The sequence below is a fragment of the Bison bison genome, unplaced genomic scaffold, assembly GCF_000754665.1.
Source record: "Bison bison bison isolate TAMUID 2011002044 unplaced genomic scaffold, Bison_UMD1.0 scf7180017864066, whole genome shotgun sequence".
In the NCBI taxonomy this organism is placed as follows: domain Eukaryota; kingdom Metazoa; phylum Chordata; class Mammalia; order Artiodactyla; family Bovidae; genus Bison; species Bison bison.
The window spans coordinates 6,817,430-6,833,694 of NW_011494638.1; the positions used below are offsets into that span (position 1 = coordinate 6,817,430).

The following is a 16,265-nucleotide window of genomic DNA, read 5'->3' on the forward strand; positions in this document are numbered from 1 at the left end:
ACAACAAATTTCTATATGCATAAAGGAAAATGAAGCTTGGAATCTGACAAATAAGGGAAATAGGCAAAAACTGAGATACTAGTCTTATTACAGTCAAAAATAAAATATGAGTATTCCAGAGGCATGTGAATTAGAGGAATGTATTTCTGGGTCATTTCATTTCAGCATTCTTATGATTTAATGATTATGGATATACAGACAATATTAGAATGAAAAAGTCAAGTCTAAATACATTTTCTACTCTCTTAAAACACAGAAAAAGAACTCTACCAACAAATTACTATCATATAAAGACTATGGTCAAGAATAAAATCTGTAACAATAAATCTGAAGTCTTACCCAGTGGAAGTCAAGTTATCATTTCAAGATCTCAAAAATATTCAAAAGGCTTAGAAATTACAAAAACATCTAATTCTTTAAATGTTATGCAAATATCCACACTGAAATTTACATAAGAAGATGGTGCTTCGGTAGGCCATACACACGCACACGCATACAGGTGTTACAGCATTAAATGACTAGATAACATCAGAATATAGAATTTCCAGTTCAATCAGAGTTGGTTGACTCATAGTTCAAATACAATTGGTTGTATCATGTCAACAAAGTAGAGGCACAGACTGACAATGATATTGTCTCACTATATAAATCTATCATTTAATTGAGATTTTGGTTGTGAACCTATTTTCTATCCTGATTAATAGCTTAGGAAAGAAAATAGCTCAGATTTCATTTGTCTCCACATAGTTTCAACTATTTATATGCTTTTGCAAAATTAAGTACTTACTAATATCATCTTCATGATAAATGACAGAGTGAAATGGCAGAGTTCGGTCTTTAATATATCTCTCTGCTGGTTCAACATAAAATGTGCCACCATGAGTCTGAATGAATCCTTCAAATCTTCCATCAATAACAGACCCATGGCTAAAACTTCCTTCTTCACCTATTAATGAAAGCAACAAACTCTTAACAAACTCAAATTGCACATGAATGTTAAGTTTATTCTCCTTTAAAAAGCCATTCTTATGTATTGAAAAAAACCTAAATACAAATTTACCAGAGAAATTAATTTTCACATGAAATATATCAACCTAAATGTGAACAACTAGAACTTAGTAAATATATATTTTATACATATATATAAACAATGAAATATGGAACATCTGTCTTGCCGACAATCAAATTCCCAGCACCTAGCTCAGAGCCTGGCATGTATGCAATAGTCATCGAATAAATGGCTGCTAAATGAACTCTGAAAGAGACAAGCAGCTCTTTGTTAAAATTCATACATTTAACAGCTCTTTGTTTAAACTACAAGTATAAAATACATACTTTCAAAATAAAGACATTAAAGTATATTTTGAATTTCTGCTCTAATTGTCATTAAAAAAAAAGTCCTTTCCCACTTAATGTATTCTGCATGCGTCTTGGCTTCCTTAGCATAACTGGGTTTTAGAAATACATTTTCAAAATAGAAGAGTGTTAAATATTTTAGAAGTATACCACTAATTCTTTTTAAGATACTGGAAGTTTGTGAGTGTCTCATCAATGATACTTCTTTAGGGAAAGAAAATAATAAAAAAAAGTAGTTTTGGTTTTTAATACAGTCACAAAACATCAAATGATAAGAGGTGGGAAGTAGGAGGGATCTATAAAGTTTAATTTACCATTTAAAATTTTCTTACTAAAAGCTGAGGTCTAGCTTTTATTTTCTGACTTTGTATGACTTTCTCTTTTATTCACCATAATGTATTATAACTTTCTCAGATACTAACAATTAAAAGTTATTATGAATATACACAAACACAACTAAAAAAAAAAAATTCTCAACATCAGGGTTTTTTTTTTCCCCGAATTTCTAAGCTGTAGATTAGCACTAATTAGTTGACTTTAATCATAGACTGAAGCTGAGTCCAAGACATTTGCATTTGAAATGATACGATGTTTATCTATAAACTCATTTTGTCATACGCTTCTCAACTATCACCTAGCAAAATAAAGGTGGTGGGCGGAGGGGGGGGGGACTACTAAGTTACTTATCCAGCAAGATAAACTATCAAGAAAATAATTTAAAAAACTGTAACATTAGAAATCTTGATCAATGGAAAAACACTTTACTTTTCCATTACACAATTATAACAGTAAAAAAACCTTTAAAGTTATTAACTGTGCCCAATCTACAAATGAGAAATTTTAAGTACAAAAAAACCTCATTTACCCTTATAAAAAAAAAAAAGAAAGAAACCTTTCTCAAAGTGTTTAATTTTTCAAGTTAAGATTTGAGGGAAAATCTCTCTACTGTGTAGAAATGAAATTTAACTTTCAGTTAACTTTAATAATTCTTAATAATGAGGATCATCTTGAGTATTTACTAACGTACAGAGTTATAATTCCATGATATTTTGTCCATAATTCCTCCAGAAGACATTGATTTTTTAGCTTTTTTACAACTTCCATAAATTGTTCTGTTCTTCCTTCATTACTAAGCTGATAAATGTAGTTTTCCATTGAACTAGTAACTGTGCCCTCATCTCCCTAATATCTTTTTAAATCTGGTGTAGTAAGAGAAAGTTGTTAGAATTGTGAACAAAAAGCAAATAGATTCTGAGGACAGAAGGCCTTCAGAGGACTTTCCTATGAAAGACTTTGCACATTATTTTTGGCTGCTAAGATCATTTTACAGTTTCATTGTAGACTTCTTCTCTTATAAAACACAGTTAAGTTACTGTTAATTTCTTTCTTGGAAAATCAGAAAAATTATATAAATCATTAAAATTTTTAAAAATATGTAGCAGTTTGGAAGTAATGAGAGAATCAAAACTTCATACCTTTTAAAAGCCAGACACGTCCAGGTTCATGATACTGGATGCTTGGGGCTGGTGCACTGGGACAACCCAGAGGGAGGGTATGGGGAGGGAGGAGGGAGGAGGGTTCAGGATGGGGAATACAGGTATACCTGTGGCAGATTCATTTCGATATTTGGCAAAACTAATACAATATTGTAAAGTTAAAAAAAAAATAAAATTAAAAAAATAAATAAATAAAATTTATTACAAAAAAAAACCAAAATAAAAAAATAAATACACTATGTCTGCTGTCAATAAAAATAAAATAAAAGCCAGATACTACATAATTCGATACTAAACATATGTAAAAATTGATCCAAGAATTACTTCATCCTTCAAAGACCACTGTTCTTCATGATACAGTCAAATCTGCCCAGGATTTATACCATCTTTCTGAAATATTTGCCTACACTTCAAACAACATGAATTTCCTTGTGTAGAAAAAAATCAGAGTTCTTTTAAGGTTCAACTTACCATAAATATGTCCAGTGTAAATATGAGAAGTATCATAATCCAGTACTGCATTTGATGTTTCCACCCTAAACTCCTCACTGAAAAGGGAAGTATCCCTCTTCATTCGAAGGTTGAAATGTCTGCAGAGAGGGTGGAAAAGGAAAAAAATGAAATTAAAAGGATCCAAATTTAAACAATTATTTTTTTAAATAAAGAAAATCTGCAAAATGGACTGTTCCACAAAACTTGTCTATTTGGGAAATAACTGACCAATTTTCTTATTAAAATTCTGATCTAAAATTAACCTAACACTGATAAAACTCACATACAAATAAATAATCAGTAATCATCTAGGAATATATTAAAAAATAAATGCCTATAGGCTGATTCCTACATAGTGAAACAAGATCATTCTGAGGGCAGCTAAGATGATTGAAGATAAAAAGAAGCTTCTTGACTCAATTACTGTTATTCACCACTACCTGTCTTTCCTCTCTAGTAATTCCACAGCTTTGCCATTTTCTCCTCTTATCCACAATTCAGATAATACATACGAAAGTGTCATCTAATTAGATATTTAACATCTCCTCTCAGAAAAGTTAAGTATGCATGCTCTTTCCTACAGACACATACAGAAAGAGACACACACACATACATACATACATACACACACACACAGAAAACGTTTCAAATCCTTTATTTTTCCCTGGGGCAACTTCTTTTAGTTCTTTTTAGACCTTTCTCAGTTCAGTTTGGAGACTCCAACACAAAGAACCATGATAGCTGAAATCATACTCATTCTAACTGTCCTCTATAAAAGAAAAGACCAAAATACTAAAATAAAATTAAGTAAAGAAATCTCAGGTTTTAGAATCAAATTCAGAATCAAAATCTTAAACCTAAATTTACTAGTCCAGTATTTCTATCCACTAAATAAAGATAACACATTCTGTTCTCTGGAACCATTTTAAGGACTAGGGATTATAATCTATGAAAAAATAAACTCATTAACACGGTACTTGGCACAAAGGAGATGTAAAGGATAACAAATTAGCTATCACTAGTAAACTCTTAGAACTAAATCAACTGCCATAACTTTCATAATCAACTAACTAATCAATTTTCACAACTGCCATAAAAGTGTGCATATAACATAATTTCTACTTAATGAATATGAACCAAAGTTTTTAATTAGCCAACCTCCAAATGTTATAGGACAAGAAATAATTTGAACTGTGACACACTGCTGCTGAAGGTAAAAAATGGAACAGTTTGGAAAATTGGCTGTTATTTATAAAGTTAAACATGCAAAAACCCTATGACCCAGAATTCTACACCAAGAGAAATGAAAATATAAAATATATGTCCACACAAACAACTGGACACAAATGTCCAAAGCAGTTTTATTCAAAATAGCCAAAACCTGGAAATAACCTTAATGTCAATCAGCAAGTAGAGAGAGAAAAGGTTGTGGCTTATTCATATAGTAGCAAACTATTCAACAATAAAATGAGTCAGTTCAGTTCAGTTGTTTAGTCATGTCTGACTCTCTGCAACCCCATGGACTGCAGCACACCAGGCTTCCCTGTCCATCATCAACTCCTGGAGCTTCCTCAGACCCATGTCCATCGAGTTGGTGATGCCATCCAACCATCTCATCCTCTGCCATTCCCTTCTCCTCCTGCCTTCAATCTTTCCTAGCATCAGGTCTTTTTCCAGTGAGTCAGTTCTTCCCATCAGGTGGCCAAAGTATTGGAGTTTCAGCTTCAGCATCAGTCCTTCCAATGAATATTCAAGACTGATTCCCTTTACGAAGAAACTGGTTGGATCTCCTTGCGGTCCAAGGGACTCTCAAGAGTCTTCTCCAACAACACATTTCAAAAGCATCAATTCTTCAGCACTCAGCTTTCTTTATGGTCCAAACTCTCACATCCAAACACGACTGCTGGAAAAACCATAGCTTTGAACTATACAGACCTTTGTCAGCAATGTCTCTGCTTTTTAATATGCTGTCTAGGTTGGTGATAGATTTGCTTCCAAGGAGGAAGCATCTTTTAATTTCATGGCTGCAGTCACCATCTGCAGTCATTTTGGAGCCCCCAAAAATAAAGTCTGTCACTGTTTCCATTGTGTCCCCATCTATTTGCCATGAAGTGACGGGACTGGATGCCATGATCTTCATTTCTTGAATGTTGAGCTTTAAGCCAACTTTTTCACTCTCATCTTTCACTTTCATCAACAGGTTCTTTAATTCTTATTTACTTTCTGCCATAAGGCTGGTGTCATCTGCATATCTGAGATATACAAGGTTGTGTCACCTGCATATCAGCATTATATATTTAATAAAATGATTAAATTCCTAAAAATAGGTACTTTTATAACACAAAAGACTGCACATAGTATAATTCCATATACATGTAATTTAACAGGGAAAATCTATAGTGTCAGAAAGCAGATCAGTGATTACCTGGGATGGAGAGAGACTAAGAGCAAATGGGAATGAAGGAACTTTTTTGCTCTGATGGAAATGTTCTACACCTTGGTTTAAATGGTGGTTCACAAGTACATACATTAATCAAAACTTAAACTATATACTTGAAATGATAAAACTATACAATAAAGGACAGAGACAGCATGGGCCTAACAGAAGCAGAAGATATTAAGAGGTGGCAAGAATACACAGAGCAACTATACAAAAACGATCTTAATGACCCAGATAATCACAATGGTGTGATCATTCACCTAAGGCCAGACATCCTGGAATGCTAAGTCAAGTGGGCCTTAGGAAGCATCACTATGAACAAAGCTAGTGGAGGTGATGGAATTCCAGTTGAGCTATTTCAAATCCTAAAAGATGATGCTGTGAAAGTGCTGCACTCAATATGCCAGCCTATTTGGAAAACTCAGCAGTGGCCACAGGACTGGAAAAGGTCAGTTTTCATTCCAATCCCAAAGAAAGGCAATGCCAAAGAATGCTCAAACTACCGCACAATTACACTCATCTCACACTCTAGCAAAGTAATGCTCAAAATTCTTCAAGCTAGGCTTCAACAGTATGTGAACCGAAAACTTCCAAATGTTCAAGCTGGATTCAGAAAAGGCAGGGGAACCCAAGATCAAATTGCCAATATCCATTGGATCACAGAAAAAGCAAGAGAATTCCAGAAAAACATCTGCTTCACAGACTACGCTAAAGCTTTTGACTGTGTAGATCACAACAAACTGTGGAAAATTCTTAAAGAAATGGGAATACCAGACCATCTTACCTGCCTCCTGAGAATTCTGTATGCAGGTCAAGAAGCAACAACAGAACCAGACATGGAACATCGGACTGGTTCAAAATTGGGAAAGGAGTATGTCAAGGCTGTATATTTTCACCCTGCTTATTTAACTTATATGCAGAGTACATCATGTGAAACGCTGGGCTGGATGAAGCACAAGCTGGAATCAAGATTGCCAGGAGAAATATCAATACCTCAGATATGCAGATGACACAACCCTAATGGCAGAAAGCAAAGAGGAACTAAAGAGCCTCTTGATGAAAGTGAATGAGGAGAGTGAAAAAGCTGGCATAAAACTCAACATTCAAAAAACAAAGATTATGGCATCCGGTCACATCACTCATGGCAAACAGATGGGGAAACAATGGAAACAGTGAGAGACTTCATTTGGGGTGGGGCGGGGGGCTCCAAAATCACTGCAGATGGTGACTGCAGCCATGAAATTAAGACACTTTCTCCTTGGAAAAAAGCTATGACCAACCTAGACAGCATATTGAAAAGCAGTGACATTACTTTGCCGACAAAGGTCAGTCTAGTCATGTATGGATGCGAGAATTGAACGATAAAGAAAGCTGAGCGCCGAAGAATTGATGCTTTTGAGTTGTGGTTTTTGGAGAAGACTCTTGAGACCCCTTGGACTGCAAGGATATCCAACCAGTCCATCCTAAAGGAGATCAGTCCTGAATATTCACTGGAAGGACTGATGCTGAAGCTGAAACTCCAATACTTTGGCTACCTGATGGGAAGAACTGACTCACTGGAAAAGGCCCTGATGCTGGGAAAGACTGCAAGCAGGAGGAGAAGGGGAAGACACAGGATGAGATGGTTGGATGGCATCACCAACTCCATGGACATGAGTCTGAGCAAGCTCCGGGAGTCGGTGCTGGACAGGGAACCTAGTGTGCTGCAGTCCATGTGGTCGCAAAGAGTCACACACAACTGATCGACTGAACTGAACTGAAACTATACACTTGAAATGAACATAATATAAATTATACTTCAATAAAGACGATTTTAAAGAAAAAAATCAAATCATTTTTCAAGTGAATAGGGGTCAACAGTTGGGTTTTATCCATTAGCTTCATAATAATGTCACCGTTTTTGAACACTATAATCCTTTTTCCTTAATTTCCCGTCAATATTGGCAATCTTTTATTTTGTGGCTGCACTCACTTCTATTTGCCTAAAACTCTCACAAAATATCTCCCAGGGCTTCCCAAGTACTGTGACAATGACTGTAGGCTAGGAAAGATATCCTTAGAACCTTAAGGTTCTAATCCATTGTAGCAAGCAATCAACAAAGCCAAAGATCTTCTAAATGGGAATTCCACAGTTAAAAAAACAATCCTAAACAAATAGGAATCCTGCCTGAATTCTTATTCCACATCCTTTTCATAAAGTTGCTTTCATCAACTAACAGACAGGAAATCCTTGATCATATATACAAGTATAAATATACACACTGTTTTTTAAAGGATCATAATGATTTGAAAATCATTCATTTATATTCATTTATGTACTTTTAATTTACTATATAAATAGCACTTCTAAAAGAGCATCTTCGTTAAACAGACTAAACAGTAAAAGTCCATGAGCTTAATCTGTTTGTCATTCAGGATTTGTTTATTATTTAGCAAAACTGTTATACCTTAAAACCATTATAAGCAGGAGCTTAAACTTTTGACTCAAGGGTAAGAAAAATTACAGTGAACACTGCCTTAAAAAAAAAATTCACTGCATTTTGGGAAAACAGTTTGGTGGTTCCTCAAAAAGTTAAACAGAGAACTACTGTATTATCCAGAAATTCTACTTCTAGGTATACACCCTAAGGACCGGAAATCAGGGACTCATGTACACCAATGTTTATGGCATTATTCGTAATAGCCAAAAGATGGAAACAACCCCAATGTCCACCAACATATGGATTTCAAGATGTATGTATGAGTAGAATAAACATATAGTGGATTATTTAGCTTTAAAAAGGAATGGAATTCTGATACATGATACAACACGGATGAACCTTGGAAACACTATGCTAGGTGAAATGAGCCAGATGCAGAAGGTCATGTATCATATGACCCCAGTTATGAGGTACGTAGAATAGGCAACTTCCTAGGGACAGAAAGTAGAACAGAGGTTACCAAGGGCTGGTAGGTCAGAATACAGAGCTATTGTTTAATGGGTACACAGTTTCTGTTTGGTATAATCAAAAAGCTCTGGAAATGAACAGCAGTGATAGTTTGACAACACTTTGAATGTACCTAACGCCACTGAATTGTAACCATTAAAAATGGTTAAAATCGTTTAAGTTACATGTTATTTTGCCAACATAAAATAAAATTTCAAAAATCATGTATTCCCAAAAACTAAGGGATAAAATAAAATTGTGTGGGCAAAGATACCCATCCCAGTAGTAAAAGCCCCTGGAATATTGGTTGAGATACTACTGGTTGAGATAGCAGTATTGTGATAATGATGAGATTATAACATTGTTCTCAAATTGATGTAGGTTTCAGGGTTTCCTTGGTGGCTCAATGGTAAAGAATCCAACTGTCAATGCAGAAGACATGGGTTCGATTCCTGGGTTGGGAAAATTCCCTGGACAAAGAAATGGCAACCCACTCAAGTATTCATGCCTTGGAAAATCCCATGGACAGAAGAGTTTGGCAGGCTACAGTCCATGGGGTCACAAAGAATAAGACACAACTTCGTGATTAAACAACAAAAATAAAGTAGTTTCAGAGCACTTTCACACATATTACTGCACCTCATCCTCACAGTAACCTTGCAAGGGAAGCATGATGAATGTTTTTATGAGACTCAGGTCACAAGACTAGAATTAGGACTAGAGCTCTAGTATTTGGTTGCTGCATCTTCCTTTTGACCGTATCACAAATGCCTCTCAAGTATGTGATAGAAGCAGTCAAGTTAATATTTGCTGAGTGCTGTAGTGGTCTTAATGTATGTGATATTAGAAATCTTCACCAACAAGTTACCTTTTAAAATCTGAACAAATCCAAGTAAGATATAACCTTATCTGAATTTTACTGAAAATTTTACTGTACACCACCATACAAAGTACCCTTTGATTATTAATGCCTGAGACACTCTTAAGACTAAGGCTAAACTCTGTCCCCTTTTACTATGCTTCTTTCAGTAAGTTTAGTTCTTTTTTTGTTATTATAATATACTGCACTGCCACCAAAGATAAATTTTAGATTTCCTTTGAGGTGGAAGATGCTCTGTGTAAGGAACACTATTTGCACTGGGGATGTTTTCCTACTCTTAGATTTAACCACTGTGTTCACTGTATGGATCAATAGTATTTTGTATCTCATCCTGATTACAGTAGTTCTATTATCATTCTTTCTACAGTGCCATATAGTAAAGTTATAAAGAATGGAGTGAAATTATAGGCAGGCAAAATCAGCTAACAAATGACAGTCATTTGAAAAAATACATGAAACGGATTTTCCAAATCTCTGGCTTTGAAAATTTCATGCTTTGAAAATGCAGTTGTACCATGTGATAATAAAAGCTGGTTTTCCCCTCTGAGGCTTTAAAAAAGCACTCTGAATCTAAGTAGTACTAGAAGTAGGAGAACCACCTTCAGTATGGACAACAAAATTAATTATGTTAGTGTATGATTCTGTTAGTTTCTAGATCATATACCTTCTATACTAATGAGGTACCATTCTATAGATTAGAACAGTTAAGATTATAGAGTAAAAAGAAGTTGTCTTTTCCCTCACATGATTATAGGCTATAGACAGTATATGGCTCTGACTCTCAGAAGAAACCAGCAATAGTTAAAGATGCATCCCTCGAACTGGTCATAGGATTAGGGCTGGTGCAAAATTGTGATTTTGCATTATTGTGAAACTTTGCTGTTTGATATTGGAATACATTCTTAAATAAATGTGGTTATGTTATACATCATTTTAATGGCATTTCTCACTTCATGTTTTTCTGCTAATGACTCACTGTTTGCTGTTTATGTTTATTTTAGATTACAGAAATGTTAGACAAAAAGCAAATTCAAGCGATTTTTTAAATCCAGTACAAAATGGGTCGTAAAACAGCAGAGACAACTCATGCAATATCAGCAAGCGTTTGGCCCAGGAACTGCTAATGAACGTACAGTGCAGTGATGATTCAAGAAGTTTTGCAAAGAAGACTAGAGCCTCAAATATGAAGCACATAGTGGCCAGCCATCAGAAACTGACAAGCACCAACTGAGAGCCATCACTGAAGGTGATCCTCTTACAGCTACATGAGAAATTGCCGAAGAACTCAACATCAACCATCCTATGGTCATTTGGCATTTGAAGCAAATTGGAAAGGTGAAAAGGCTAGGTCACTGGGTGCCTCATGAGTAAAGTGAAGTTGCTCAGTCGTGTCCGACTCTTTGCAACCCCACTAGCCTACCAGGCTCCTCTGTCCATGGGATTTTCCAGGCAAGAATACTGGAGTGGGTAGCGATTTCCTTCTCCAACATGAGCTGACTGCAACTCAAAAAAGTTTTGAAGTGTTGTCTTTTTTTATTCTACACAATAACGACAAACCGTTTCTTGATTAGACTGTGATGTGCAACAAAAAGTAGACTGTTTACAACAACCAGTGACGACCAGCTCAGTAGCTGGACCAAGCAAAAGCTCCAAAGCACTTCTAAAAGCTAAACTTGCACGAAAAAAAGGTCATGGTCTCTGGTGGTCTGCTGCCAGTCTGATCCACTACAGCTTTCTGAATCCTGATGAAACCATCACATCTGAGAAATATGCTCAGCAAATCGATGAGATACACCAAAAACTGCAACACCTGCAGCCGGCACTGGTCAGCAGAAAGGGCCCAATTCTTCTCCACAATGCCCAACCAACACGTCACACAACCAACATCTCAAAAGTTGAACAAATTGGGCTACAAAGTTTTGCCTCATCCACCATATTCACCTGATCTCTCACCAATCCACTACCACTTCTTCAAGCATCTTGACAACTTTTGCAGGGAAAACGCTTCCACAAACAGCAGAAAGCAGAAAATGCTTTCCAAGAGATTGTCAAATCCCAAGACGTGGATTTTCACGCTACAGGAATAAACAAACTTACTTCTCGTTGGCAAAAATGTGTTGATTGTAATGGTTCTTATTTTGATTAATAAAAATGTGTTTGAACCTAGTTACAATGATTTAAAAGTCATGGTCCAAAACCGCAATTACTTTTGTATCAACCTAATAGGACAAAAAAGCCTCAGCTAATGAAGTACCTTGTTAACTGGGGAAAGAAACCTGAGAGCAAAAGCTTTGCTTCCAAGTATGCCAGAGTGATCTGGCAGTCCCAGAGAGGTCTACTGTGTCTAAACAGGACAGGTTTGTCACAGGCCTGGAGAATGACTCCTAGAAATAAAACAGGACTTAACAGGCCTTCCTTAGAAAATAGACGTTTCTAGGTATTCTATCCCTGTAACATTCACCTTCTTCTTCATAAAGATGCTTGACAGAGTCTGCATCCAAATTATTTTTGTAAGACATGCTGCCAGTATTAATAGCGAATATTATTATAAGTCAAACAGTACACTTTTTGAAACAGAAAAGTCCTTTTTCAAATTATCTTAAAGAAGCCACCCCCCTGAAAAAGCATAAAACATAAGAGGTTGATAGAAAGGGAAAGAACAGTTAGCCCAGGTGTACGCCATTGGGCCAAACCTGAGGCATCCTCCACAGAAATTCTAGGGCTCTATAGTTTGAAAAACACAGTTCCAGGCTTTACTAATGGTCCTGAGGTAGACAGATTGCCCCAAATAAGCAAAAATAAACATATAAGATTCCTTAAGAATTACCAAGGAAGATAAACGTGAAACTAAAACTGAAGTTTGTAGTGGTAAGTGCTATGATGAAAAACAAAGCAGGATAAAAGGACAGAATGGAAGAAGGAAAGAAAGTGCTACTTTACAAACGGTGCTAGGCAAGATTTCTCTGAATGGATGACATTTGAGCAGAGATTTGAATGAAATGGAGGCTCAAGAGCCATGTGGCTATGGAGTGGAGGTGGGAAAGAGCTGTGAGCAGCAGAACTACACACACTGCGTGTTAGAGAAAAATCACTTGGGCTGAAGTGGTATATAGAGCGGGGAGGGGAGGAGATATGGTAAGAAAATAGAATATAGCACACAGAACATCTTTGTTCAATTAATGAAGACCTGGGCAGCCAGCAAGTTAATTCTTTATGTGACAAACGCTGTCTAAAACATCTCCATGAATATATTTCTTCAAACTACAATATTCCCTGTGCCCGTTGTGGGAAGTGAGAGGAAGGAAGGGGACTTGTCGTCCTGCTGAACATTCTCATTATCTCAAATCTCTCCTTTTAAAAGATAAAATTTGCCATCTCCTCCCCCATGCTCCTCAAGGAGTCTACTCCCATACACATTTTTCTGCCTTTGTTACCTTTCCACATCCAGGGTGGCCTGAAGATTCAAACCCCTCCTCCAAGCCCCACTCGTGGGCTCTTCTCATTCAACTGCAACCATGCAAGCAGTTCAGGTCTCCTTTTATTTGGGTAAGTGGGTTCTACACTGAATTCTTATCCTCAGCCTCCTCCCACTTAAGATAAAGTTTCTGATGAAAAAGAGCTACTGCCATTCTGCAATAGCAAACTGTTTAACAACTTTTTGATTTTGCATTACTGATAGTATCAACCTCCAAAAGAAAATGATGAGAACTTCTACTCGAGATTTAATACTGATATACTGTGAATAACTGGTTGATGATGAAGTAGCAAGAACTTAAGAAGACAACACCATCATCTTATCATCATGGAGTTTGTTAAAACAAGAAATAAGAATAAGCCTAAGAGAGAAAGTAAGTTCTAAGTTCAGCCACTCATGCTCGTGTCCGACTCTGTGACCCCATGGACTGCAGCACACCAGGCCTCCCTGTCCATCACCAACTCCAGGAGCTTGCTGAAACTCACGTCCATCTAGTCAGTGATGCCATCCAGCCATCTCATCCTCTGACATCTCCTTCTCCTCCGCCTTCAATCTTTCCCAACACCAGGGTCTTTTCCAAGGAGTCAGTTCTTCTCATCCAGTGGCCAAAGTATTGGAGTTTCAGCTTCAACATCAATCCTTTCAAAGAACACTAAGGACTGATCTCCTTTAGGATGGACTGGTTGGATCTCCTTGCAGTCCAAAGGACTCTCAAGAATCTTCTCCATCACAGTTCAAAAGCATTAATTCTTTGGCGCTCAGCTTTTTCTATAGTCCAACTCTCACATTCATACATGACTACTGGAAGAACCACAGCTTTGACTAGATGTATGTTTGTAGCAAAGGATTTAAAAAAACAGATTTTTAAACATTAACAGAGAGTATGACTAAAATCTCCTATTTGGGGACTTAAATATATATACAAGTGAAGCTGAATGACTGACCATGTCTCCAAAATGTCATCCAAGTTGGAGAGAGCAACCTCTGAAGTCTCTAAGATAAACAATGTGAAAGGCTCACTGAGTTTAATAATAAATATGAGCAAGCTACTGCTGAAAGCAAAACATTAAAAAACTGGAGGAGTCGTGTCAGAACAATTTTATTATGGACAATTAAAATGTTTTGTATTTCTTACATTTGGGGAAAAACTAGCCAAGCTATACTCAAAAACTAACCAGGTCCTTGCATTCAATCACCACAGAATTAGTAGAGATGGTTTTTCAAAGATACTGGCCCAATATGCTCTTTTAACCAAAATGCCCAAAGATACCCTGGTTATTATCATAAATTATTAGAAATTCAAACAAAAAAATGTTACTTCTTTACCCTTATACATGACTATGAAGTCCCCAAATTTGAATTACTTTGTATAACTAGATCAGCGAGATCAAACAAAACTAGAGAAATTCAAAGGATTATTAACGTGGACTAGGAATACTGGTAATGTTTAGCAAGACAAAAGCAAAAAGCAGCAATTAACCACTCCCTTCCTCTGAACGCTTTTCCCTGGCTTCTAGGTATTATGCTCTCAGGTTTCCTACTTTTCTTACCACTCTTCAGTTTTTGCACCCCCTCCTCCACTTAAAACTTAAAATACTGGCATTCAGCAGCACTTCAGCAACTGGGCCCTCTTCATAAACGTCACATAACATGTTCAAAACTGAACTTCTGACTTCTCCTCAAAACTTATAGCTGTTCCCGTATCCTATCTCAGTAAATGGCTCCAGCAATCACTCATTTGCTCAAACTAGAAAAAGTCATCCTCGACTCCTCTTAAGACCTCACTATGTATGAATTATGCCCAATAAATTCTACCTTCAAAATATCTCTCACATTTATCCACTCTCCTTCATCATCTCTAGTACCATCCTAATCCAGGATACCACTTCTCATGTTCAATTCAGTCGCTCAGTCGTGTCCGACTCTTTACGATCCCATGAACGATGAACTCTCTGTCCATTACCAACTCCCGGAGCTTACTCAAACTCATGTCCATCGAGTCGGTGATGCCATCCAGCCATCTCATTCTCTGTCGTCCCCTTCTCCTCCTGCCCCCAATCCCTCCCAGCATCAGGATCTTTTCCAATAAGTCAACTCTTCACATGAGGTGGCCAAAGTATTGGAGTTTCAGCTTCAGATCAGTCCTTCCAATGAACACCCAGGACTGATCTCTTTTAGGATGGGCTAGTTGGATCTCCTTGCAGTCCAAGGGCCTCTCAAGAGTCTTCTCCGACACCACAGTTCAAAAGCATCAATTCTTCAGCACTCACCTTTCTTCACAATCCAACTCTCACATCCATACATGACCACTTCTCATGAGGATGTCTTAATCCCTTTAACGTTACTCCTTTCCAAACTATTCTTCATCTGCAGCCAGACCAGACTTTTTTTACCTCATAAAGTTACTTACCATTAAAAATGTTCCACGGTTAAGTAAAAAAACTATCACCATGACTTACATACACTCTCAAAGATCTGGCTCCTGCTTACGTCAGCCTAATTAGAAACCATTCTCCCTCACATCTTAGGAACCAGCCATACTGAAATTCCTTCATCTCAGTATCTTCACACATGCTATTTCCTCTGTCTAATCACCTCCTTCTTTGTCATCTTTCCCGGATCCATTTAAAGTCATTTTCTAAGACCAGTGGCCTTCCCTGACCCCCAGACAAGACGGTATTCCCCTATGCTCCCACAGCAATCTTTTAAAACATTCTTAACATTTACCACAGCTATTATTCCTAATATAATACCTCTATTTCTCTTGAGTCCATAAAATCCTGAACAGTAAGAACTTCTCTTGTTCAGCTTCTCCATTCCTAGCAGCTACTAAAAGTGCCTGAAAGGGAATTCCCTGGCAATCTAGTGGTGAGAACTCCACAATTCCACTGCCAGAGGCTCAGGTTCAACCTCTGGCTGGGGAACTAAGTTCCTGCAAGCCGTGCAGCACAACCAAAACTAAAGTACAAGTAAACAAAAGCACCTGAAATACACTGGATGCTTAATAAATGCGTCAAACAATGCAAGGATTGAAATAAAACATACAAGTGGACTTAGTAAATTATGGCATACAAAAACTAGAGAAACATCTCTTGTAGCTTAAATAAAAATAAAGGAAATATACATTTGTTCATTCAATCCAAGAATCAAAATTCCATTTAACAGAATTTGTGATTTAGGTTTTAAAAAAAGAAAAAGA

The 16,265-nt window shown here is 36.8% G+C and overlaps 1 protein-coding gene across 1 annotated transcript in view; it reads right to left on the bottom strand.

Moving 5' to 3' along the window:
* The window catches only part of ADAM10 (ADAM metallopeptidase domain 10), a 144,598-nt gene that overhangs the window by 77,411 nt on the left and 50,922 nt on the right, over positions 1-16,265 (bottom strand). Inside the window, exons 3-4 of the mRNA XM_010836817.1 lie at positions 3,324-3,442; positions 788-946 (exon numbers count right to left, since the gene is read on the bottom strand). Coding sequence (XP_010835119.1) covers positions 788-946; positions 3,324-3,442 — 278 coding nt within the window. The remainder of the gene's footprint in view (positions 1-787; positions 947-3,323; positions 3,443-16,265) is intronic.